This window comes from Sander lucioperca, chromosome 11 (assembly GCF_008315115.2).
Source record: "Sander lucioperca isolate FBNREF2018 chromosome 11, SLUC_FBN_1.2, whole genome shotgun sequence".
NCBI classification, from domain to species: domain Eukaryota; kingdom Metazoa; phylum Chordata; class Actinopteri; order Perciformes; family Percidae; genus Sander; species Sander lucioperca.
Window position 1 is genome coordinate 7,916,898 of NC_050183.1, and position 25,856 is coordinate 7,942,753.

Genomic DNA, 25,856 nt, shown 5'->3' on the forward strand with positions numbered 1-25,856 from the left:
AGCACTTTAAATGAGATAAAATAAAACAATAAAAAATAAAATCAAAAATGGGTCTTAATATTTTAAAGATGACTTGGCTTCAGAGTCAATAACAACAGAAGCACAATTACAGGTGGAGTTCAGTACAAGAATAACATACTGTACATTTAATATCACAATCTACAACAGGCACTTTTGAACCATGATTACTTTTAAACATATTGTCTTTCAGGGTTAAGTTAAGCTAAGACATTCAGTTTATCACAGTTTCTAGGTGTGTTTGGCATTTTGTCTGGAATCCTACAGAGAGAACATAACTTTGCTGCAAGTCTGATCCAGATGCACTAGTCAGACATGCCTACTGTTCAGTCTGAGAGTTTCCACAACTACATTATACAGCTGAAAACCAGGGTTAATTGGATGAAAATGAAAATGTTTTGTGCCATTTAAATGTCAAATCAGGACTGATCATGTAACCTGAAAGGCACAGGGTGAATCCTTGTCGATTTCACTCATTAAATCTTTTTCAGTCATGGAGGAGAAAATGCAAGGACAACAGATGAGGCAGGATGAAGGAGGAATTTAAAGCCTCAAATAAGACAAATCAGGCTTGCCATCCTGAGTGAAGAAGCAGGAAAGAAGAAATGAGTGATAGGTGAGATGAGTGTGAAAGGAAAAGGGGATGAGGGAGGGAGTTGAGCTGAGCGTGAGAATGACTGAAAATGAATAAACAGAGGGTGGGAGGGGAAGACGGTAAGACAGAAAAAGAGAGGTGGTGGAAGTGAGTGAGTGAGAGATGGGCAGGGAGGTATAAAGAGAGGGAGGGAGTAATATAAGAGAGGCAGCCATAGAAGGAGAGGTGACAGAGTAGATTATCCTCCTCTCCTCTCTGCCAGCCTCATCATGGTCATGCTGCAGATGTTGACTGTTATTTTTCTGACTGTTATTCTCCTGGCATCTGTGGAAGGTAGGACACAACCATACTTAATATATGTGTGTGTGTGTGTGTGTGTGTGTGTGTGTGTGTGTGTGTGTGTGTGTGTGTGCGCGTGTGCGTGTGCGTGTGCGTGTGCGTGCGTGCGCGCGTGCGTGTGTGTGTGTGTGTGTGCAGGTTGCATGTAAGCCATGCACCCTGCAGGTGGACAGTGTAGCAAAGAGAGCGATGGCGAAGACAGAAAAGGAGAGAAGAGGGACAGCAGCAGGAGCAGCAGTGAGGGAGGCATGGATGTAAACAGAGGGGCAGAACGCAGGAGGACGAGCATTGTAAATCAGACAACACTCAACACAAAAAGAGTCTCAAGGCTCAGTCTGTGTGATTGGTGTCGTCTCGTCTATTTTTTGTTGTGAAAGCGCTGGAAGTGCAGTGATGTTCCTGAGGATGGATTCAAAATCATTTGTGGCATAGCAAAGCAGCACTGTCCTATTTTACAGCTCTTATTGCTCCTGTTTTTTCCATCACACTTTAATTTGTTTACACCTTTGATTTGGGTGAAAAGGCATCATGGCACCCCCTACACACAAACACAAACTCCTCTCTTTCTCTCACTTTCTCTGCCTGTCATTTCTGTATGTTTTGCAGCACAATTGGATGTTGGACACACAATTACACACAAGAATGTCAGAGGAATTACAATCCTCTGACATTCTTGTGTGTAACTGTGTGTCCATATGTGAGTATGTACATATGAAACTAGAGGGCATGTGCACAGTCTGCAGAGCAGATAACATTCAGCTGTTTAGTAAAGCTGTTTCAGTCTTTGCTAACATCAGAATATTGACTTCAAAGTGTTTAAAAAACATGATTCTGTGAAATAAATATAAATGGGAAGTAAATATGAACGTTAAATGTTCCTTATCTAATGTCAACGTTATTAGTGGTAATCAGGGTTCAAAATTAACTTTTTCGTCCACCAGCCAAATTGCAAGTGAATGTTCGAATTTTACCAGCCATTCAATAGATTACCATTGTTTCTTTGGTTGGTAAGTGAAGCAAATCTACCAGCCACTTGCATATTTTACCAGCATTTGGCTGGTGGATGGTGCTAATTTTGAACCCTGGTGGTAATGTGCAATAATCATATTGTTTAAAACTTTTGTGGCTGTCATGATGTTGCTTTAGTGTCCTGTCCTCATTTGAGAAAAATGTTTTCACTCTGAGATTACCTTGTAAGGTGTGAAATAGAAGACAGTAAGCCAACATACTTAATTGAGCTTGACACCAAGGAACTTCAGTATAATACTTTTGATTTGCTTTAGTTTGACACCCTTTCCTAATGTTGTCTTGCTCTTTTTTCTTTGTTTTCCCCAGGTAAAGGCGTGCAGATGCAAAGGGATGTCCAGTGCTGCATGTTGTACTCCCAGGGCAAGGTGCGTACCAAAGATGTGTTGCGGTTTGAGGTGCAGACGGAGGGGCCCGACTGCAGTATACAAGCCATCATGCAAGTATTTCAACTATCCACTCCTGGAGCTAAAGAGCACACAACAATCTGCAGGCATGGAAAATATGCCTCTTGTTAGAGGAGGGCAGAGTCGGGCTGAGAGGCAGAGTCGGGCTGAGAGGCATTGTCATCTTTCCAGGTCATGTTGTTATGGCAGGGCTCAGAGCTTTATTTGCCAGGGAAGTAAGAAAGGAAATATGTGGGAATAACAAGCCATCTGAAAATACCTTCCGAGCCAGCTGAGCCCTGCCACAGCCATTCAGTCAGAACAGCAGGGTTTGGTTAAGTAAACCATTCCACATTATGATACCTATTGTTTCCAGTGAGTCAGAGAAATCTGATGTAGCTGGGGAATGAGGAGCTTGGTTTTTCATGCGGTCCAGTTAAGAAAAACATGAGAATTCTTATACAGTGGATACAACAGTTTCTTTTGGTCCTCTATATTTCAGTGGTTCCCAACCTCTTTTCTTCAACTTTGCTCACTTTTGATCACAGTTTGACTTCTCATACCAGAGGAAAAAAACATTATTTGACTCTATTTCCAGTCACCATCTTCTTTGTGATTCCTTTGGGCACAAACTCTCTCTGTAACCCTCCCCAATCATTGTTTTCTTTGCCAATCTTGTGCTTCCAGAAGATTAAAATGTGGGGTTTGTGCACCTTGTACTGCCACCCTGTGTGGTGTAATAAGTACTGTGTTATTTTTATTAGTCTTTACACAAAGAAGGCGGTGAAGTGTGCAGACCCCAGAGACCGGAAGGTGAAGAGGTTGCTGAGAAAGCTTCTGCAGAGACAGAGAACCAAGGCCCACCGAACCATGTGGCTCCTTCCTCATGGCAACCTGCCTGTCATGTCAGAGGTACAAGCTACTTCACAGCTTCTTGACCTCCAGCAATACACTTATATAATAATAATAATAATAATAATAATACATTTTATTTATATAGCGCTTTACATGGTACTCAAAGACACTTTACAGTAAAACCAGCACATTTAGCACATGAAAAACAGACAAAGCAATAAAACCAACACATGAAATGAGCATATTAAAAGCAATTAAAACAATAAACCCAGTAACTAACATTAGATCATATGTAAGACTATGTTATGTGGAAGGCTAATCTTAAGAGGTGGATTTTGATGAGTGATTTGAATGTGTCCAGGTCAGTACAGTCAGGGATGTGTATGGGTAGGGAGTTCCATGTTGAATGCAATTAAATAAAATGTAATTAAATCAAATTGATTCAGCCAAAAGTAGATAATGTGATCGATGATGGTTGATTTGAGATATTGAGGGCATTACCTGAGACATTTATAGATTTCTTCCTCTTGTGATCATCAGGACAAGAAAGATAATTGGGCGGTTCTCAATGTGGAGTGATGGAGCGCCGTCAAATATGGAGGAAAACTCATAGTCATAAGTAGGTTTTTTTCAGTGTTGGTTATAGAATTTGTGAAAGTACCTGTAATGTCTCATCTTATATTTTTGCATACTTTTCTACAGGCCAAGTAAACTTTCAGCAGCTCGTCATCCTTACACGGCGCAGCTTGCTGACTCTCCAGTCGTCTCGTGTCTCTCTCTATCTACGCTATCCGTCTCCCTGGGACCAGACCTGGGCAGCAATACATATTTAAAATGGCTTTAGATATTTAAACATGAACACATGGCTGGAACAGCCTCAACCGAGGAGTATTTACTTGTAAGATAAGTTGAATTGATTTTTTTTTTTTTTTTTTTTAATGGCTCATACTGTTATTTGCCAGAGTCTGACTGGAAGTGTCTCCTTCTGCAACATTACTACTTGTGGCTGATGTGAAATCAGTGAAAAAGGTGTAATTAAGCAAACGATAAACAAGCAGTTATATTTATAGAATGTTGTACATCAGCAAGATACTCTATTTGTTACTTGTATTCCTTAGTAGTGTTTATAACACTGCACACAGTAAAGTAGATAGGGTTTCATCACAGTGCAGTGTGCAGAATATCGGGGAACTTCTCTCTATAGATTAACTTTGGTTCCATCCAGTTGTCTTAAAGTTTAAAAATCCTTCTTCAGGCTTTGACCTGATGTATTTGACTATTAGACAGGTGAAATCAAAGTGGGATCAGAGAGAAGATTTCAACATGATACAACTTCCTGTGTCACATAAAGAGCAAATGTTCCTGATATGGTGTCCACTCTGTAAATTGAATGTTTGTACTGTAAACTCAGCATGAAACCCAAGTCAATCTGTTAAAATGAGGCCCTCAGGCATCTACCCGAGATTTAAATATCTACGCATTTGCAGTTTACATTTGTCTATTTCACCAATAGTCCATCACTAAACTATGCCAAAGTATTCATGATTCAATTCACCACATGGCAAGGCTGTTTAAACTTAGAGGGCTCAATTGTGTGTGAAGCACACAAGTATTGTATTGTAGAAGAATGCACTGTATGTTAAAACACAGTATCTCAAGTGAACTATTTTATAAATTAATCTGAAGTAATAACCAAAGCTGCCTCACTGTCTTTTTCTAGGTATCTTGTGTGCGACTGCGTGTCTTATTTACTGCAAAGTACACTTTATTTAGCCATGCTGACTGGCAAGTGAGTGTAAGGCAGTAGTAAAAGGGACCCACATGCAGATAGTTGAGGGAGATAGGGACGATTCAATGAGTGAAGATAGGCAGACAAAGGTAGGCAGGCAGGTACAAAGCAAAGAAACATGGCCACAAAGACATGACAACAATCTGACAACTGACTGGGAGAAGGGGGCAGCAGAGCTGATGAGTAAATGAGGTGCAGGTGTAGACACTCAGGTGAGAAGAATTAGGTGATTGCAGGGCAGATGGGAGTGGCGGGATCTGGAATAAAAACAGTCTGACGGCATCTGGGTGGACAGGTAAAGAATAACACTGAAGGGGTCTTGTGGAAATGTGTCTTAAGACAGGGACAGAGAGGCGGAATGTGCAGGAATCCACACAGTTGAGGCAGACCTGTAAAACTAAAGACATTCCCATCAGCCTCAGCTGTACTTTGTGTTTAGTGCTAACTAGCAAATTATAAGCATGCTAACCTGCTAAACTAAAACAATGAGCATAGTAAACTTTCTTATATATATATATATATATATATATATATATATATATATATATATATATATATATACATATATATATATATATGTATATATATATATATATGTGTATATATATATATATATATATATATATATATATATATATATATATATATATATATATATATATATTATGTATGCATTGTCCCTGTGAGCATTTTAGCATACTGATCGATGCAGATGTTAGCATTTAGCTCAAAATACCGCACTGCAGCCTCACAGTGCTGCTAGCATGGCTGTAGATTCTAGTTAGGAACCAACACATTCTCTAGTTGTATATTATTATTATGAACTTGTTATCTCATCTTAAATCTGACCCATGTGTGTCTCTAATGAGAACAGCTTCTGGACAGGAGAATATCCTCCACCAGGGGTAGCCACAAACACAATAATGAGAATCACAGTTCAATTCCTGAGCCATTTATTTGTCACATTTTTTCATAAGCTGTCCATCAAAAATGTTAAGATTTTTATTGAAATAACATCAAGCCTTGAAACTAAAGTCAGACGTCGTAATGGGCATACAAGTGACACAAAGTCATTTAAAGAGCTTTAAATGGTAATTAACTTTTAACTTTCATAATTATACACTACACCTTCCTCAAAAACAATCAACACCAAAAAGCATAAAGCAACTGTACATTAAATTACTCAAGGCATTCACAAACTTTCTTCACAGTACCTTTTCACAAAACAAATCAATCATTAGCTTGCAATATATTATCCCAGTCCAAATATAACAACATTAAAATGATTAAAGTTCATAGACTTATAATGCAGAAAAGGCAGACAGGCAGGTGTACTGATGGTAAGCACATTGTTGTTACCGACAACAAAAAGTTCTCTAATGGTCTTGAAACGACAGTTGTTTATACTTCATCTAAAAAAGAGAATAAGATCCAATACAAGATAAATTAAACCTTACAATGGAAAAACAAGAACGTTTTAGAAAAAATTAAACAAAAATTGTTCTCATTCTCTTGTTTGATATTTCCTTCTACTAAGATAACTAAAAAGAGACTATAAATGCAGGTATTCCTGTAAAATGACTGTGTACCCATAATGCAAAAGCAATAAAACAAAAGAAATACAGGAAATACACACAATTAAAGCTGCAAGCAGCGTTGGATGGGCCCTCGCACCTCCTTGCGCATCGGGGTTACTGGCGGATACCGCTCCATGCACCCATGTATTTGCGCAACCGTCGGACATTGCAAACGTCACCAATGAAGAAGGAACTCTCTGCTGAGTTCAATAATACCTCACAAAAGACTTTTCAAAAGACTTTCACGGTTCAAAAGCCATAAAGGGGCGTGGCCTACGTTCATGGGCGTGGTTAAAGTATATGGGGCGGCTCAGTATCACATGTAGACCACACATAAGTTTCATGTAAATCGGATGATGTTTGTCATATAAGGCAGATTTCCTGTTGCCAGTGCTATGACCAAAAGTCAATTTTGCCCAGTAGATGACCTCAGGCCTGGATCCTTGTCAAACGTTTGAAATTTCGGGCAGATATGACAATGTACACTAAAGTTACAACAACTTCTTCATTAATCGATAAATGCTCAAAATGGCCGCCACGTCATGCCCACACCATTTGACAAAAAGTTTTTCTTTTAATAACTTTTCATCTTTAAGGTGTCGAGATGGTACAGACCAAATTTGAAGTCCATCGGATGAAATCTCTAGGAGGAGTTCGTTAAAGTATAGCACCTTGACTTTGATATCTACTTCCTGTTGCCACTAGGGGGCGCTATGACTTTGAGCCAATATCGGCCTGTAGATGTCGTCAAGGTTAGACTCTTATGAATCCTGAAAAGTTTCGAGCCAACTGGACAATGTACACTCAAGTTACACCCACTTCCTGTTTCGATGGCGAAATGCACAAAATGGCCGCCCCGCCACGGCCATGCCCTATGACGAAAGGTTTTTCTTTTAATAACTTTTCATCTTTAAGGTCTTAAGATGGCATAGACCAAATTTGAAGTTGATCGGATGAAATCTCTAGGAGGAGTTCGTTAAAGTACGACATGTGGAAATGGCCAAAATTGCACTAATTTTCAAACTTTCAATTCAAAATGGTGGACTTCCTGTTGGATTTAGGGTATGGCTCCAGTGAGCTTTTTTGTACGTGTTGACATGCTACATATGTGTACCACGTTTCGTTAGTCTACGTTAAACGTACTGCAGGGGCTCAATTTTTTAGGTTTTGTAAGGGGCACTAGCGAGCCATTTTTGTGCGCCTATTCTCGAAACCCTTAAAATACGTACATTTTCACCAGGCTTGATGCGACCGCCAATGTTGGTGAGTTTTTGAGTATGTTAAACCCCTCAAAAAGGCGATTAATTTGCCAGAAGAATAATAATTCCTTCAGTTTCAATAATCGCCGCTGTCGGCGCTCGGGCCCTAAATATAATATATATAAGATATCACTGAGTGAAAAACATTCTACCAATTCACTTGAAATATATCAACTTCAAAATAATAAGTAGCAAATATTCTTCTTCACACCACCCTCCAGTGTTTAACAGTCAAGTACATTCAAAGTTGTACAATTAAATTGTGCAAGCAAACTCAAGTAACATAAAAATATTCTAAACAATTGTGAAACTGATGTATTTACATCCTGGTGATATGCTCCATTGAGTATTTCTGTGTGTAACACTCCATATCTAAGTCCTATGAGAGGTAGTCGTAATGGGAATGTCAATGAATAAGTGTTTCAAAGAAATATGTATTACGTGTTAAGTCAAGCAACAGCCAAATTGCAGATTTACGTATTCACAAGAGTTGAAAATCAGCTGGTTTACTTTTTATTCATGAATGTGGTGTTTCTCTTAAATTATACTGTGTATTCGAACACTGATGCTGGTAAGGAGTTTATGCTGCTTTGACTGTGTGGACCATTAATTATACAAATCCTAAAAACATGACGAAGCGTTTAAAAATTATTTTCAACTGTCTTTGACATTGAATTTGCCTGACATATTAAAACAGTTATCAAACAGAAAAATTACCCCAAATAACTGGTAATCCAGCCAAAAAACAGAGTGTAGGCATTAGATGTGTAACGGCTGTATTGTTTTGTATTTCCTTGTTTCCCAGAGAAAGATGTGAATTGTCGTCTGCAACTGCGAAAATTATCTTCAAACCCCAAGCACTGGCTGAGTTGACCATGAACTATGAATCAAGACTCTTCCTGCACCATTGCAAGCCAACCCTCTAGCTAAAATGCTTTTGGTACATGAAGCCCTTAAGGGTGTAGCTATTGTCTTCACATTGTGGTCTCATTGTTGTGGTGGTTGAGTGAATCGTTTTCCTGACAGATAAGCTGGTAGGGCTTCTCATTCTCCTCGATAACTGAGTTGTGCACCTCAGCATCCTGACTCTGCAGCTCTCCACGGGAAAGGTGCTCCACGATGCCAGCCCCGAGCGAGTCACCCAGCACGTTGGTGGTGGTCCGCAAGCGGTCCCTGGGGAGAGAGAATCAGATGAGATGTACAGTAGAGACAAACAGACTAGGAAATATTGTTGTATATCTGCTGTACAAACACTCACAGCTTAAAATGTACAAATGTGCCTCTAAACACAGGCTTTCCAATCTGCCACTCTGCATTATGCATCAATAACCTTTGTAGTGGTGGGACCTCTGGGCTCTCTGAAGCTTTACAATGACATTTAGACTGGCAGACCCACATAATAGTACACAGACCAATCCCCATCAAGCTGACATTTAGTGGGAACTCACAAGAACCAATCCACAGCGATGATCAGTGTTATGTCCTCTGTGGGCAGTCCCACCGATGTCAATACGATCACCATGGTAACCAGGCCAGCCTGAGGGATGCCTGCTGCTCCGATGCTGGCAGCCGTTGCTGTGATACTGAGTGGGCGGTGGGAGGGATGGAGACGAGAGTGAAGACATTTAATAAAAGGGAAACAAACAAACAGCAAATGTGCACTCCTGGTGGGAGTAGTAGAGTCTTAAAAGCACAAGGAATTATAAAATTATGTAAATTATCTACAAGCTAGTCACACAGTTATATTTTCTATGAAGTGTAGAAAGTTGTGCACATGTTGTCAAAGTGGATTATACCATAAAGTAGTTTTAGTATGATACGGTGACGACATGTAAGAAGATGTATATTTACACACCAGAATGCTCTGTTAATGAAAAGGCTGCAGGTGAATCACGCTGTAAATAAACTACGATCACATGTTGATCCTCTGGAGTGAGGTGGTAATAAAGATGAAGCAGAGAATTCATGTGGAAGAACATTTCTGTACACAAACTGTGCAGTAAGAGCAAATGAAAGGTGTTGCTAATAATCATTAGACTGCATGAGTCCTTATACAGTTTATACATCATTTAATTGTTTAGGGTTCTCTAGCCAGAATTTGTCTTAGTTAATACTTCTATATCTACTTTCAAAACAATTTTTTTTTTTTCCGGCCAAAACGTTAGTTTTCTTTAAAGTTTTCTTTAATAAATGGTGATGCTGCAGCAAGAGCAGTGTGTGGGATTTTCTCTTTCTTCAAAACAATAAGTTACAACATATTTTAGAATTATAAAACAACGTTAATAGATCAAAATAAAAGCATACTGAGAAAAAAGAGAGACAGTTTACCACTAGAAGGCTTTAAAATAGTATTTCACCGATTCAGCATTGTACTTGTCAGATTTACGATGGACAAAAAAAGAGATCAAAATCAACGCAGCAGAACCAGAGATACCGTCTTTTTTTATTCCATGCATCCCTTTCCTTTTCAAAACATGGTGCCTGGATTACCCATAATGCAACTCGACCGCTGACACTTCGCCAGAGATTCAGGTGTGTTATGCTAGCAGTACTGCTGGTCAAATATGAACAAACGATTCTTTTCCACTGATACTTTAGTAAGTTGGTACGCAATACGTACCGAGTCTACATTTGTATGTACTGCCTCCGGGAAATAACCCTATGCTCGACCTGATTCTGTACAGCTGAACATGTGAGTTTGTCACAATGAAACACTAGTTTTTGTACTTGACATTTGGGGCCCCATGCCTCCACCATCTACAGTGTTTGTGTCTATGGTGGAAACCAAAACTAAAGTAGGGTTACCTGATGGTGAGAATCTGCCCAAAGTTTAGGTCCATGTCATTGACTTGGGCAATAAAGATGGCTGCCACAGCCTCGTAGAGGGCGGTGCCATCCATGTTAATGGTGGCACCCACAGGGAGGATGAAACGTGTCACTCGTTTATCCACACGGTTGTTCTCCTCCAGACAGCGGAAAGTGATGGGCAGGGTGGCAGAGCTGCAGTATGCAGGGGGAGAGAGATGTGGAGTCACGATTTGGAACCACTCAGACACACAAAACAATATAATGTAATACACAGTATCGTAGCAATGTTACGGTCATTCAGGTCCTGTTATACTATAGGTAATAAGACAACTTTCTTTTTGTATCTGAAATTGTAACGCTGTAGTTGCCCACTGTTGATTAAGTCAGAATCTATAGTACAGAATCTAAACTATAATATGATATGGTCTAGTTATATTGGCTCCTTTATGATACTGTATGTATTCCTCCAATCAACGACACATAAAACGACCCTTAAACACACTGGATGGGATACAGACATTGAGGTCATGGACTGAGCTGGACAGAGGATGAGATTCACCTAGATGAGGTTCCCAGAGCAGTGATGAGCGCCTGCAGCAGGCCACCAATGAAGCTGTAGGGATTCCTCCTGGTCACTAGGAAGTAGAGCAGTGGCAGGACAATGAGGCCGTGGATGAGGAGACCCACAATGACCGACACGGTGTACATCCCCAGCTGGCCGCCCACCTCTGCCAGATTCTTCATCTCCACAATCTTTCCCGCAATCAGGAACAGGATGCCGACAGGAGCATACCTGAGAGGTGAGATGATTGTGTAAGAGAATGATAGAGAGACAGACACATATGTTAAGCTACTAAAGTTTCTGTAACTAACTTTGGCCTTCAGAATAAGAGCTATACAACTGCCTAATACATTTCTGTGAATCTACAGCTTACAACTACAGTTTATCATTTACTGTAATTGTTACACACCATCTTTAGCAATAAACATACTCTACAAATATACAAATACGCTTTCATTTTGAGTTTTAAGCTCCCAAACAACCAGTTTCCCCCTTTTATTTTCCCCTTAGTTGTAGCTTTAGGTGGAAAAAAAATCTATTTTAATTTCACTTTGTCTGACAGTATCATCTACATTCTGTATCAGCTTGTTCAAACTCTTTGTTGAATCCATATAATGTTTGAAATTCAAACCACATGTTTTTTAGGCTGCACTTGTCCATCAAATTAAAATATACTTATCTACTTGAATTACCTTTAGAAGCTTTGGGATCTCCACTGGAGTTAAAATAAAGTTATTTGGGTTTGAAAATGTTTGGCTGCACAGCCTAAGTTTATAATGGTGATTGACCCACCAGCGAGTCAGCAGGATTTAAGAAGGTAAGCAGGTCATGTCAATCAAGTCAAACTTCATTAATATAGCACATTTTATAAATAGATAATCTCAATATGTCTTAAAAACAAGGAATTTAAACTTCATTTGAAACTTCTATACTAAAATCAAGAGCTTCTGGAGGTGTGTCTTTACTGACCAGATGATGATGGACACCAGCCTCATGATGGCTTCATTCAGGCAGTCAAAGAAGTCCCTGAGGGGCTGGCCCTGCTGCTTCATGTTGCCAATGACCAGACCGAAGCACATGGAGAAAACCACTAAACCCAGAGCGTTCACTCCACTGGAGGACCCAGACACAGGGACAGTCTCCTCCACTGTCTCCTGTTGTAAAAAGTATGTGTAAGGAAACATTATATGAACTCCTGCTGAGGTGCTTCACACAAAAGGTAAGATGTTGTTAAAAGTAGAAAGCCCTGGGTTAATGGAGCATTAATGAGTGGATATGGACAGATTGGACAGAACTATTGTTCTTCCCACTTAGATCTGTGTTGTTTCCCCCAGATGAGATGTCTGCCACCGCTACCCACCTGTATGGTGTGCAGCACCCGGCTGAGGTTTATGCTCAGGTTAGACTCGGTCACGTTTAGAGAGTCGGTGAGGTTCAGGGCCACTGTCACGTTCCTTGTGTGCACAGTCTTCTTGTACACAGTTTTATACTGCAAGAGAGGGCATGGGAATTAAATAATGCATTAATTGTGTTTGGGTGTTTAAGTTTCTGACAGTGAAATGTGAAGCAATAACTGTGATTTCACAGTGAAATAATGTGTTTTTTTTGTCTTTGAAGTACACTGTTTGTGGTTGGTTGAGATGGATGATAGGAGTTGTGTTATAATGAGAAATGTATGTGTTTACTGTTTCTAAAAATGAAAATGAAATATTTTCAATGAAATAATATTAATTTATTATGTGACTAATGGGAAAAGACAGCCTCACCTGCTTGAAACAAGCCTCTACCAGATTGGGGGGAAACATGTTCCTTTAAAGATTAAAAAAAAGGAGAAATGATTATATTTGTGCTCTTGTTTCAATAAAACAACACCACATGAGTCACAGCAGGTTGTCAATTTTGTTATACTACAATATGTTAATCAATAACCATGTGATAATCTTGGGTGAATGGATATGTGCATTTCCTATTTTTGTGGATGTTTGAATGTCCTCATAACTATATAAAGCATTTTAAGGGATAGTTCAACATTTACAAATTAGGGAAATACACTTGTTAATTTTCTGGCCGAGAGTTAGATGAGAAGATTGATACCACTCTCACATCTGTCCATTAAATATGACGCTACGGCCAGCAGCCAGTTAGCTTAGCTTAGCTTAGCACTAAGACTGGAAACAGGGGGAAACAGCTAGCCTGGCTCTGTCCAAATGTAAAACTGCATTTCAGCATCTCTAAAGCTCACTACTTTAAGAAATATGTTGCTGATTCAAATCCAGCTCTGTGTCATGGCAGTGTGTGCAGATGAACGGTGTGTGGCTTCCCTACTTGGCCGGAATGCAAGGAGCTCCTAGCTGAGCAGAGCTCCGTGAACTGGCGCCAAGGAGGGAAGCTAAACACCGTTCATTTAAACACACTGCCCACACAAAGATGACACAGAGCTGAATTAAAAATCGGCCAAGTATCCCTTTAACATGGTGTATCTTATGTCTTTCAATCCGTACAAAACAAAGTGCAAAAGCGATTATGTGTGGTTTGTGGTGTTATGGGCTACACTATTCCTTTGCCGCTGCTAAGCTAAACTAACTGGCTACTGGCTGTAAAACGCAGAATTGAGAATTAGTGTTGATCTTCTCATCTGACTCTCTGCATTTTCCAAAATGTGAAACTATTACTTTAAACGTGAAAGATGATACAGTGACAACACCAGTTGTTACCTTCATACGTTAGGTAGAGTTCCTAAGCTTTTACCTGATGAGATCCAAGAAAGCATCAGCAGCCTGAACCGGCTCTATGTTTCCACTGTTGGCCACAGGGCTGTCCCTGCTGCCTTTCCCCGGCCGGATGATCATCACGATGACAATACCAATGAACACGGCAATCAGGGTGGTCACCATGTAGTAGACCACTGCACGCATACCCATCTTACCTGATGCTTTGCTGTCCAAGGAGGAAATACCTGAGACAGAGCAAATTCATTTGAGAATGTAATCAGTTTGTTGCAAGTTTAGATTTTCTTATCAATGTGTTTGTGCACGTGAAAATCCAACCTGTGACCAGACTGGAGACGATGAGAGGCAGCACCAGCATCTGTAGCATTCTCATAAGTAGCTCCCCTGGAAAGGCAAAGTACTTGATCTCCCTCAGGGACAGGTTGTGGGGGCGTAGAGCAAAGCCCAGGATTACACCTGAATACATTTTCACATACACACACAAGCACAAATGTACATCAAGTCAAATTAAGTCAAGTGACTGCACAGAAAAGAGAGTTTAACCTCCACTTGGTTTTCCTCTTCCCTCACCCAGAGCCACAGCGGCGACAGTGAGCAGAACAAACAGGTTCCTCTTGAGGAAACCTTTGATGCTGTCCCGACTGATGGAGCTCATCCTCTCCTTCATGCTGCTGGCTCTCCTGTCCATGGCCCTGCGTAGGCGTCTCCTCAAGTCTCCTCTCTCTGGAAGGGGGGGTTTATCCACGTCCTCGTTTAGGAAAAGACTAGCACTGTTGGGGGGCTTCTCATTCATAATCAGCTCCAGCACCTGGTCCAGGAGGCAGGTCTCGTGGGAAACTGGGCAGGGAGAGGACAACAGAGAGAGAAATAATCGGTCACATATGAAGTTTTTTCTCATGTGCAATTTTTGGCATGGTGGAGTATGCCTTAAATGGATATGAAGAATGTCCACACACATCAATAGCGTCCAACAGGCAGAAAACATCCGCTCCCAAACCAAAAACAGATGATGGAAAATTGCTAAGTGTAAACAGGAGGGAGAGTCACATCGAATGGAACTGGGCTGCTGTGTTTGAAGGATTTAACCTATTGTTTAAGATTGCAAATCGGGGCAGCCTCTGGCTCACCCAGTAAGAGCGTTCGCCCCATGAGTCCTGAGTCCTGCAGCGGCGCAGGGTTCGAATCTGACCTGCTGCCCTTTGCTGCGTGTCATCCCCCATCTCTCTCCCACTTTCTGGTCTATCCACTGTCAATAAAGGGAAAAAAGCCCCAAAAAAATAATCTTTAAAAAACAAAAAAAAAAAAAGATTGCAAATCAAAACCAAGCCAAGCATTGACACAATATTTAGAGTTAAAGTGAAGCTGATGGTGTAAAACATGTAACCCTGCAGGTCACTTAATAAGAGGTGACAGATACATACTGGCTGGGACATAGTGGGCTTAGTTTATCATGCTGAAAAAAATGTCCCAGATATTTAATGTCTTCATCTTAGTGCCCATAGAGTATTCATATAAATTCTCAAATGTGAGGGATTGTTGCTTTTTTCCATTCCATCATTGTATATTAAATAAATTTGGGATTTGGACCGTTCATTGAACAAGCAATCAATGTAAAGACATCCCCTTGGACCCTGAGAAATTGTGATGGGTATTTTTAGGACCTTTTATAGACTAAATGATTTATCAATTAACTGAAAAAATGATCAACAATAAATAAAGAAAATAATTAGCTGCAGCTCTACTCCAACCTGAAATCACCTGAACCAATATGTATTTGTCCATTATAGACTCATTCATTACTCAGAAATGATTGCCAGAAATGCAAGAAAACATTACCAGTAACAACATAAATATCCCATTTCTCCATTATACTTTCTACTGTAATGACAATATATAACTAAAGTACTTGATATATTAGTACCTGTGTATCAAAAGTAAATTGTACAATACTTATGGCAATTTTGTCTCAGTTGAGATTATGAAAAAACGTGTGATTTTGATAAGACAATGCACAATGAGTATATCAAAACAGAATATATAAACTTAGCACAAAAGGTAAGGAAATTTGTGTTTGGTAGATTATTTCTCTGTGGCAACAATGCTTTTTGGCAATAAATCTTATACCGTTGGAAAGCCTGTTTAGTTCTCTTTTAAATGGTACCCCATTGTAAGGAACTTGCATTTGTGGGATGAGCAGCAGCGCTGAATATGTGGGTTGCGCCCATGAAAAATTTGCCAAATCTTCTCTGCCAATGCAAAACAGCTTATTCTGCCATTGACTCGTTTTGGAGGATAGAGTTCGGTCCCAGACTGCGGAGATATGGGATTGCCACTGGTTGCAGAATCTCATCTCTATATCTCTCTGCATTGAGATTGCCTCCAATGATGACAAGCCTCGTTTTTCAAGTGAGGGAGATGCCGCCCCACACCATCACACTGCCTCCACCAAAAGGTGTTACTCTATCGGTGCAGCAATCAGCATAGCGTTCTCCGCGTCTTCTCCACACTTTGACCCTATGATCCAACTACCGTAGGCAGAATCTGGACTCATCACTGAACATAATGTTCCTCCACATGTTCAGGTTCCAGTGCACGTGTTGCTGACACCAGCGCAAACGGGCCTGACGGTGAAGGGCAATGGCAGAGAAGATTTGGCAAATTTTTCATGGGCGCAACCCACATACTCAGTGCTGCTGCTCATCCCACAAATGCATGTTCCTTACAAATGGGGCACCATTTGGCACAGCCTGTGTGTAGCACGTGTCTGTTAGTCTCACTTCTCCTTATCTATCTAGGTTGTTAATCTGTGTTTCCTCTGAATCAAACTCGGCAAACCACGCTTAAAGAACAATATAGTATACGAACCAGCCTCTTCATCTGCTTGTCCTCTACAATATAATCACTCTGAGCTCCAACACCTTTATATTTTTATTCTTCCCTGGGGGATAAACCCTTACCATACGATATCCAAAGACTTTTAGGCTGAATCTCATTTCTCTGTTTTACCCCTTCCCTTTACCCCTACCCCTTCGTCTTACCCCTAGCCCTTGTCCCTCAAAACCGCGTGGTAAGGGGTAGGGGTGAAAACATACCCCTATGAAATGAGACACCACTTGGTTACATCATCATACATACTTAGGTCTGTTTGCAATAAATATTTTTATACACACTGTGTGTTGTATATCTGTAAGTCATGGTTCTAATAGTTGTAATAATGTTATGTTTACTTTAATGGGCAATAAAGACAGCTTTTTGTTAACAAAGAAAGTGTTTCTGAACATCAATGACATTCAAAACAGTGATAACTGAAACAGATATACAACACACCATGCAGTGTGTATAAAAATATTTATTGCAAAAAGACCTAAGTATGTATGATGACGTAACCAAGTGGTGTCTCATTACATAGGGGTATGTTTTCACCCCTACCCCTTACCACTCGGTTTCGAGGGACAAGGGCTAGGGGTAAGACGAAGGGGTAGGGGTAAGGGGTAAAACAGAGAAATGAGTTTTAGCCTTAATCTCTTTTGTTTGCATCATTCTTGTGTATTGATTTTCGTTTGTCTATTGTTTATTTCAAAGACCCATTGTTGAGCAGGTTGCAGGATGATTCTGGATAATCCAAGCCCATTATTTAGCTTGTGTCAGAAGCACAATACTGTAATCAGCTCTCACTCAGTACTGTTCACACTAACTGTGCCTGTGTGTGTGTGTGTGTGTGTGTGTGTGTGTGTGTGTGTGTGTAACTGAAGCCCAAGAGGAAACATCTGATAAAGTGTGAGCCGTATCCACAGTGTTTTACAACATGTCTGAAGGACTCAGTGGAGAGTACTGATGATCCTATTTCACCATTTCAGAGTGCTGAATGGATGAGAGTGGATGAAAAGGGCGGATTCCTTAAATCATACACTTCTCCATTAACGGTTTCTACAGCTCTACATTAGCATTGAAGTGGACTACCATCTCTGATAACAAAATGTAATGTCATGTTCTGTGTGTGTGTTCAATGTCACAGAGCCTTGTAAAAAAGACAAAGAAGCCTTAGGCTTCAGGAATTACACTGTGAAAAACATCAGCTGCTAAACATAAAGACAGAACACCGCTGTGCTTATACATATTTTGTATACTAATTGAAGTGATTGTAACTTAAAATATACAGCCAGAGCCTTCATCTGCATCACCAACAATTTCTGTTTGTGATCATTTTGCATTGGACAATATGATGAGTATATAATTTAAATCATGCCAGCAACTAAACACAGCTTTGAAATTACAAATATACAGATTTGTTAATACATAAATTTAAAGCTATAGTGCGTAGTTTCTGTGTACCCCATGAGGAATTCTAAGTAATGACAACAAAACTGTCGGCACGTCCACATGATACCAGCCTTCCGCGATCGCGCACAGCCCACACCCCTCCCCCCTCCCCCCTCCCCCACGCAGTTGCTAGTAGCCAAGGAGGACACAGAGGATTAAAAAAACATGATGGACTCTTCAGAAGAAGTAAGTATCTTCACTCGAGTTTCTGTGCGCGAAAGTCACGGGACGACACAATCTACTGAACATAGACATACTGAGAGAGATACAGAGAAAGTTATGTGGAGCTGATAGTCTTAATTAGCTTTGTAGCAACTCATTTGGTAATGGCTTGAATGTAACAAACGTTTATTAATATCAAAAAGTTATGCACTAAAGCTTTAATATGGAATATTCAAGTGTCATCGCCCCATGGCTAAGGAGTTAAGGCAGCGACCATGAACCTCCGCCAGCCAGGTCAACAACTGTGAGCTGAATGCCATTTTAAAATATTTAATTTGTTTTAGTAATGAACAGAAACACTGCCGGAATTCCTAATTTTAAATGCCAGATTCTTATTTCATTCACATCCTGAGTGAACAGCTGCAGTTTTAACTGTATTACACTGTTTTATTGTGTTTGTCACTAAGTTTTATTTGAGCAGCTATGTCGCCAGTGCCATGCCAAAGAAGCAACTTCCAGTCTAAAGCCACCAACTCTGGCTCAAACTGCTCAGTTCTGGTTAGTTTGCAGTCAGCGCTCGCCTCTTCTGTCTGACAACCCAAACATCCACCAATAAATGAGGACATCACCAGTGATAAACATTAAGCTAACAGCAAGGAAATGAGGGTCTATAATAGTAATGGAAAAAATCAATAACCCTGAGATGGTTATACAGATAACAACAACATATATTGCCATTAAATCTACAACCACTGCAGCACTAAACACTAGCAAACATTTTAAAATTGAACTCTGTGTCATACAGCTGGTAAGGCAGAGCACATTTCACACCTTGACAGAAAGCCTCTGCCATGTTAAAACATACTAGGACACAGGGACCTCATATCAAGCTGTTACGTACACATTTCTAAAACTGAAAAAAAAAGCCTTTTCTCACTGATTTCATAAAACAAGTATTGTTCCTTCAAAATCAGAGAGGGTGCACCTTATATGCTGCCATAGAGGTACAATAATCTCAAAAAGCTTTCAATAAAGTTGCAAATGTTCTGTCCTGGTAAATTCTAATATCCCGTATTCTCCACGTAATCACACAAAATATAGAGGCAGAAGAAGATTCTAAGCTTCGCAAACTTCAATAAACTGCTTTGCTGGTTACTCACCACTCATGGTGTCAAACAGTCCGATCAAAGTCAGGTAACACTCTCAACTGTAGAGATAGAGAGTCAGGACGGTGTGTGTGAGAGTGTCCGGAGCTGAGCGGCACAATAACAGGGTGTCTCACTGCTCTGCTCTCATAAGCTGACAGACATGAAAAGGCCTCTCATATGGCCTGACCTTCTCACATACACACACTCACTCGCACGCACGCACGCACGCACGCACACACACACACACACACACACACACACACACACACACACACACACACACTCACACGCACGCACGCACACACACGCGCACACACACACACACACACACACACACACACACACACACACACACACACATGCACGCACACACAGTGGAACAGCCAACCTTTTGCAGTCCATAACAAATCCATCAAAGTCAAATCCAGCCATCTAGTTTCTGTCCCCGAATACAACTTTGCACCTTCAGTAAAGTTTCTTTACACTCCTGATGTACTTCCCTGAAAGCTTTGCACAGAAACCTCATGTGATAGTACACCAAACAACATTTTGTACAACATGACATTGAGATGTACACAACAAAACATCCAGACCAAATTCTTTAGATTTTAAGTGACACCAATTTTACAAATGGAAATCAGTTTAGTTATAACGAAGAGTACAACTCTGCTGTATAATGTCTCTGAACACAAGTTGTAGGATTTAGCATTTTTGGAGCTTGACCCACATTAGAAAGAAAAGGTTGATATATAGTAGTGCAGTAAGGGGTTAGGATACATACATATCCATCTACTAAGGCTCAGTCCTTACCGCAGTGGCCCAGGATCGAGTCCGACCCGCGGCCCATTGCAGTCATTCCCCCCGCCTCTCTCTCCCCCCTTTCCTATCTTCAGCTGTCTTCTCAAATAAAGGCCACAAAAAGCCAGAAAAAAAGATTAAAAAAAATACATTAGATACAAGATACATGCACATGCTCTGAAGCTGACGTGTGCCTCGTCTTTTTTTTTTCAACATACACCAACAAAAATCCTACAGTAACACAATAACTTCTTTTTTATACAGACATTCATTCCAACAATTCCAAAAAGCAAGAAGCTAAACAAGTAAACAAACAATAAAAAATAAAAAAATACACATACAACAAATACACACAAAATCAAAATAAATAGAGGGGTTTGACGTGCACCTCCTCGAAAATGTAGTTACAGGTCAGGGCAGCTAGGGTGATACCACTGGGGGACTGCAACAACTGTGATTGACTGATTGTGTATTCTTCCACAAGTTTCTGATGACGATGGAGATTGTTGAGAGTGAAGACAACATTAAGGAAGACTCAAAAGTCACCGAGTGGCATTACATGAAGGAGCTGAGAAAGCTTCAACTTTATGCAAACTATACCCTCTTGATGCATGGGAGTGACAGCGACAGGGCCCAGTTGTTCAAAAAGTTTAATCTGGATCAGAATGATCCAGATATGGAAATCCCATGTTTTGCTATCCAGGATCAGGCAATCCATGTTACTTTTGTGCCAGTTTTTCAAAGAAAATTGGATTGGATCACCTTTATCCAGATAACAATTTTTCAAGATTACGAAATCCAGATTACCAGGGCCCAGTTTTTCAAAAGTAATCCAGTGGGATTTCGGATCACGGATTGGATCAAATCTTGGAAATGGGTTTTTCAAAAGCACAAGAGGGATTCCAAACTAAGATCAGACCAAATAATCTGATTTTACATTTGATCTGGATCAAACCTGCCCTTTGGGTTTTTCAAAACTTTAAACTCGGTTTGGGATCTATTTGATCCAAAAAAACAGGATTATCCTGATCCCATCAGAAGGGTGGATTCAGTAGAGTGTTTTTTTTTTTAAGTGAATGATCACAAAATCAATGTTTAAAAACAATGTTTTTGTTATGTTTAAAAACATAACAAAATAAGGAATGTAACATGTTTCTGTTTATTACAGTGTTTCTGTTTTTTAAAATTAAAACAAACCATGGCTATTTGTGGCCACCGGTATTTAGCCTACCTGTTGTTCTTTGCTAAGCCAGTAAGCTACACTGTTGGTTCCATTTAAGGCTCTGGTAAACAGGATTTGGTAACCCTGAAATTTGGTATTTGGATCACAATGATCCAATCCAATGTTCCTTTAAAAAAACTGGCATAAAAGTAAGATGGATCAGGTAATCCTGGATAGCAAAACATGGGATTTCCAAATCCGGATCAATTTGATCCAGATAAAACTGGGCCCAGGGTTCTAAAGTAGCCTACATATCACAATGTAAGCTATCAGCTATGTAAAGAACAACAGGTAGAATAGCCAGCATGGAGTCACCACCACATAATACTGGCCTGTATTGTCCTGCACAACATCACTACCTGGTGCAATATCCCTCTCTGTGATGATGTTTATGATGCACCTGAACCTCTTGAAGACACAAACCAACCTCCAGCGTTCTCTCAGAATGAGGGACTGACAGGACCAAGATAAGATTACGTTATCTAATCCGATTTCAGAATTTTTTTTTTCTTTTGAACAACTCATTTGACAGATTTGATCCAATCCGAAAACAAAAATCCGCTCAGATTACTTCTGAACAACTGGGCCCGGTTTTTCAAAAAATTTAATCTGGATCAAATTGATACAGATTTGGAAATCCCATGTTTTGCTATCCAGGATCACCTGATCCATCTTACTTTTATGACTTTTACTTACTTGACTATTTTTTAAAGGAACATTGGATTGGATCACTGTGATCCAAATACCAAATTTCAGGATTACCAAATCCTGTTTACCAGAGCCTTAAATGGAATGAACAGTATAAATACCGGTGGCCACAAATAGCCATTGTTTGTTTTCATTTTAAGAAACAGAAAAACTGTAATAAACAGAAACATTTTACATACTTAATTTTGTTATAATGTTTTTTTTGTTTTTGTTTACCATATCTCATTAGATGTGACATGCTTCACATATGCTTCAAATATGAAGAAATGTATATATCGTCAGTAAACATTGGTTTTGTGATCATTCACTTAAAAAAAACACTCGAAAAATCAATACAGAATCCACCCTTCTGATGGGATCAGGATAATCCTGTTTTTTTGGATCAAATAGATCCCAAACCAAGTTCAAAGTTTTGAAAAACCCAAAGGGCAGGTTTGATCCAAATGTAAGATCGGATTACATGGTCTGATCTTACTTCGGAATCCCTCTTTTGCTTTTGAAAAACCCATTTCCAAGATTTGATCCAATCCGTGATCCGAAATCCCACTGGATTACTTTTGAAAAACTGGGGCCTGGAGATAACTAATTAGACTTTTCTTTTATTATTGTATCGCTACAAATAGGGAGTATCAACAAAAACAGCAACACACAGACTGTGTAACACAAGTTACCAAATACAAATATCCAAAAGCACAATGGCACATCAATAGAATTAAGATTTACATTATCAAGCTGCGCCATGGTATAGTTTTTCGCTCAAAAGCTGTAAAAGTGCTTTAAAGTAAATGGAAGAAAAGCTAATTGTCATGGGCAATGACATCCCACTTCTTTATGATAACTTTAATAAAGTACTGGGACTTCAATATGAGAAACAATAAAATAAAACAAAAGAAACACGACTCAGAAAATTAGTTGAGTGGCAGTAGCTGTCCTATCAGACGTGAGTATGTATAACGTACATTTCCCCAGTGCTAAACCCGCCTGCAAGCTGAAGTTCATTGGAGGCAAAAGGGAGCACAAGTCATGATATCTCAGGCACTACTGCGTTGATTTTGACCATTCAAATGTAAATCTCTATTTCACAAGTCCCCCAACTTTATGGAAGTGCAATACTAAATTGCTGGAATATCCCTTTAATGTGTAGTCAGTTGAGCATCAATATGCATCAGAATTTCATGATGGATGGATGGATGGATGGATGGATAGATTGATAGATAGATAGATAGATAGACTAAATGAACAGATTTGATTACAAATGCATGTTTTCTTTCTTGTGACCTTCTTATGAAAATGTACATCAAACTTGCTGCAAAAGAAAGAAAAGATAAAGCCAGATACCCTGTTTTCTGCCTTTAGTTGTGTCAAGCCGTCATCAGATCCTTCCGTCTTCACCTGGTCGTCCTCCCTAAAGAAGCTGCAAAAACAGGGATTCAAACTTCACAATCTCAGACACAACTTTCACTCAAACAGTGTCAGACCTATCTATAAAGTGATTACTTATTAGACAGCTACAAAAACAACAAATTACAAATAAAATCTCACACACCTCTGTCTGTCCAAGACGCTCCTCACAGACTCATGTGGATGCCTCTCTCTCTCTCGCTCTCTCTCTCTCTCTCTCTCTCCACCACGCAGCCGATAATGAACTAGTGGTGCCCACACACTGTATCTCATCTCATCTCATCAATTTCACTGTATCTCCCGTTTTACTATCAAGCGGCATGTGCGTGTCCATGAAGCCTCCGGCGGAGAGGAGCGCCTTGCAGGTCTGCGTGGGAGGAGGAGAGGTTAAAGGATCCTTCAGGAGAGAAAAAAATAAATAAATAATAGAGATGAACCACCTGCTGCCCATCTACAACAATGAAGCCTGTGTAAAATTCTCTTAATTAACTGCTTTCTTAATGGATTTCGTAATTAGAAATGCAACTTTATGATCACGTGATTAATTGGCTTCACATACCATCAGCTTATTAAACACTGACTTTGGGTCCTGAAGGAGCCTGCAGTCTACTCGCTGCTCGCTCACTGCTCAGAACCTCCCTGGGGAACTTGGGTATTTTTAACCCTTTGGCACCCAGCTGCCCAGCTTTCCATTCTAACACCTACTCATTATGTTCACGTTCACAATTGTTGCATTAATATGCACGACGCCTACCACAATCTGAAAAAAGCTGCACCAAATGCGTTTTTTTTTTCACATATTCAAATATCATGGAGGAAATTATACAGTGCAGGTTACAGGTAGGCTACCAGGTGTGCACAAACATCTAACTTTCAACAGTAAATTGAAGTTTAATGTCATAAAAAGTCAAAAGCGATGTGCTTTGGAGCACAATGCTTATTATAGAGATACTTATTATGGAGATACTTTGAAAGGGAACACTTGTAGCCTACATTTTTTATAAATTTTGAAAGAAAAAAAAAAAACATGACAATATTTTGTACTATCTTGTTCCAAGCTTCATAGCAGATGAGATTGAACCACGTACCACAAGGTCCATAGAAAGTGTTCTTGAGCTTTCCATCAAATCACAAGAGCTCCCTCGGCAGCTGAAGTTGCTCAGTTGTCATGGAACTGCAGATGTTCAAGCTTTTTTTTTTTCTCAGCACTTTAAAATGACATTGCTGTGCTGAGATTATAAGCCACAATGGACGAGAAGTCTTTAAAGTGCTCAGAAAAAAAAATGAAATTTAAACTTATAATTCCAAGAAAAATAGACAACTCCACGTCCTGAAGAAGATTGTGTGATACAATCGATAGCTTCAGAGCAGCAACTAAATACACCTTGTGCTGAGACTGTTTAGTCAACGTCATTGCAGCTGTTTGATGCAGACACTTTGTGAAACCTTTGAATCGCAATATGATGTTTTTTTTTGTTTTTTTGAACAGCTACATGACATGGTAATATTTTAAGTGTTCATTCTATTATAAATGTAGCCAAACATATTTTGGAAATTAAAAGTTCTTCGGGTTTGCACAATTTGCCATAGTTAATGAAAAATAAAAGCACACTTCTGTGCCTTTTATTAACAGAAAGAAAACACACAGATAACCTCTGCATGCCCGCACATTCACTGCAAACATTCAACGAGCTATTATTGCACCTAACATGCAGATGAATCTGAGGCTGTGGACTTCCCTCTGGTTCCAATCTGGTGGAGGACCAAAGTGATAGGAGCAGATTGCATCGCCATGGCAACACAATTATGCTGCCATAACGTGGGCGGCAAGGATCATGTATGATCCACGGTTAGATAGTGTAATTATTCACCCGCCTGCAGGAAGGAACATTTATCTCGTGTTATCTTTTAGAATGCAGAAATTGCATTCTTCTTCTAGTTCAACACATCAACATTTTTTGGTTTTTGTTTGATGTGATTTTTGCAGTGTATAAATGGTTTGATAAGTGTCTGAATGAATACATTAAATAGATTTAAATACAGGTCAAAGTAATCAAATTGAGGACCATGGCAACAGAATTATGAAGAGTAAATTCGTAAATGCGGATTCAATTATAGCACACAGTACCTCCTGCGATGAAGTTATGTGGTCAT

The 25,856-nt window shown here is 39.8% G+C and overlaps 2 protein-coding genes across 4 annotated transcripts; one reads left to right on the plus strand and one right to left on the minus strand.

The window, feature by feature from the left end:
* The first annotated feature begins 732 nt into the window (after window positions 1–732).
* Window positions 733–4,916, plus strand: ccl44 (chemokine (C-C motif) ligand 44). The gene is made up of 5 exons (XM_031307070.2): window positions 733–946; window positions 2,288–2,417; window positions 3,129–3,276; window positions 3,760–3,838; window positions 3,922–4,916. The coding sequence occupies exons 1-4, from the start codon at window positions 883–885 to the stop codon at window positions 3,796–3,798; spliced, it is 381 nt and encodes a 126-aa protein (XP_031162930.1). The 5' UTR covers window positions 733–882; the 3' UTR covers window positions 3,799–3,838; window positions 3,922–4,916.
* Window positions 4,917–8,616: 3,700 nt separating this feature from the next.
* slc1a6 (solute carrier family 1 member 6) lies at window positions 8,617–24,275 on the minus strand. Of its 3 annotated transcripts, XM_031307053.2 has the most exons (12): window positions 23,848–24,275; window positions 23,640–23,715; window positions 14,514–14,780; window positions 14,262–14,399; window positions 13,963–14,170; window positions 12,981–13,023; window positions 12,575–12,703; window positions 12,184–12,368; window positions 11,212–11,445; window positions 10,650–10,844; window positions 9,293–9,427; window positions 8,617–9,017 (listed from the first exon to the last, which is right to left on the minus strand). In XM_031307053.2, exons 3-12 carry the CDS (start codon window positions 14,734–14,736, stop codon window positions 8,819–8,821), a joined length of 1,689 nt encoding a protein of 562 aa, XP_031162913.1. In that variant the 5' UTR covers window positions 14,737–14,780; window positions 23,640–23,715; window positions 23,848–24,275; the 3' UTR covers window positions 8,617–8,818. The 3 variants fall into 3 exon arrangements, 2 of the variants coding, with proteins under 2 accessions (XP_031162913.1, XP_031162912.1); XR_004898770.1 differs by lacking the exons at window positions 23,640–23,715; window positions 23,848–24,275 and adding an exon at window positions 19,586–19,716 and having other exon boundaries at window positions 9,175–9,427; XM_031307052.2 differs by lacking the exons at window positions 23,640–23,715; window positions 23,848–24,275 and adding an exon at window positions 19,586–19,716.
* Between the last annotated feature and the right edge of the window lie 1,581 nt (window positions 24,276–25,856).

Excerpts from the sequence above, each read along its gene's own strand:
- slc1a6 (XM_031307052.2), bottom strand. Across the intron at positions 13,024-13,962 it reads GCTTTCTTGGATCTCATCAG|GAACATGTTTCCCCCCAATC; the intron begins GTAAAAGCTTAG and ends TAATCTTTAAAG. Across the intron at positions 12,369-12,574 it reads GGGTGCTGCACACCATACAG|GAGACAGTGGAGGAGACTGT; the intron begins GTGGGTAGCGGT and ends TTTTTACAACAG.
- ccl44 (XM_031307070.2), top strand. The coding sequence starts at position 883 with ATGGTCATGCTGCAGATGTTGACTGTTATTTTTCTGACTGTTATTCTC. Across the intron at positions 2,418-3,128 it reads TGCAGTATACAAGCCATCAT|TCTTTACACAAAGAAGGCGG; the intron begins GCAAGTATTTCA and ends TATTTTTATTAG. Across the intron at positions 3,277-3,759 it reads ACCTGCCTGTCATGTCAGAG|GACAAGAAAGATAATTGGGC; the intron begins GTACAAGCTACT and ends TGTGATCATCAG.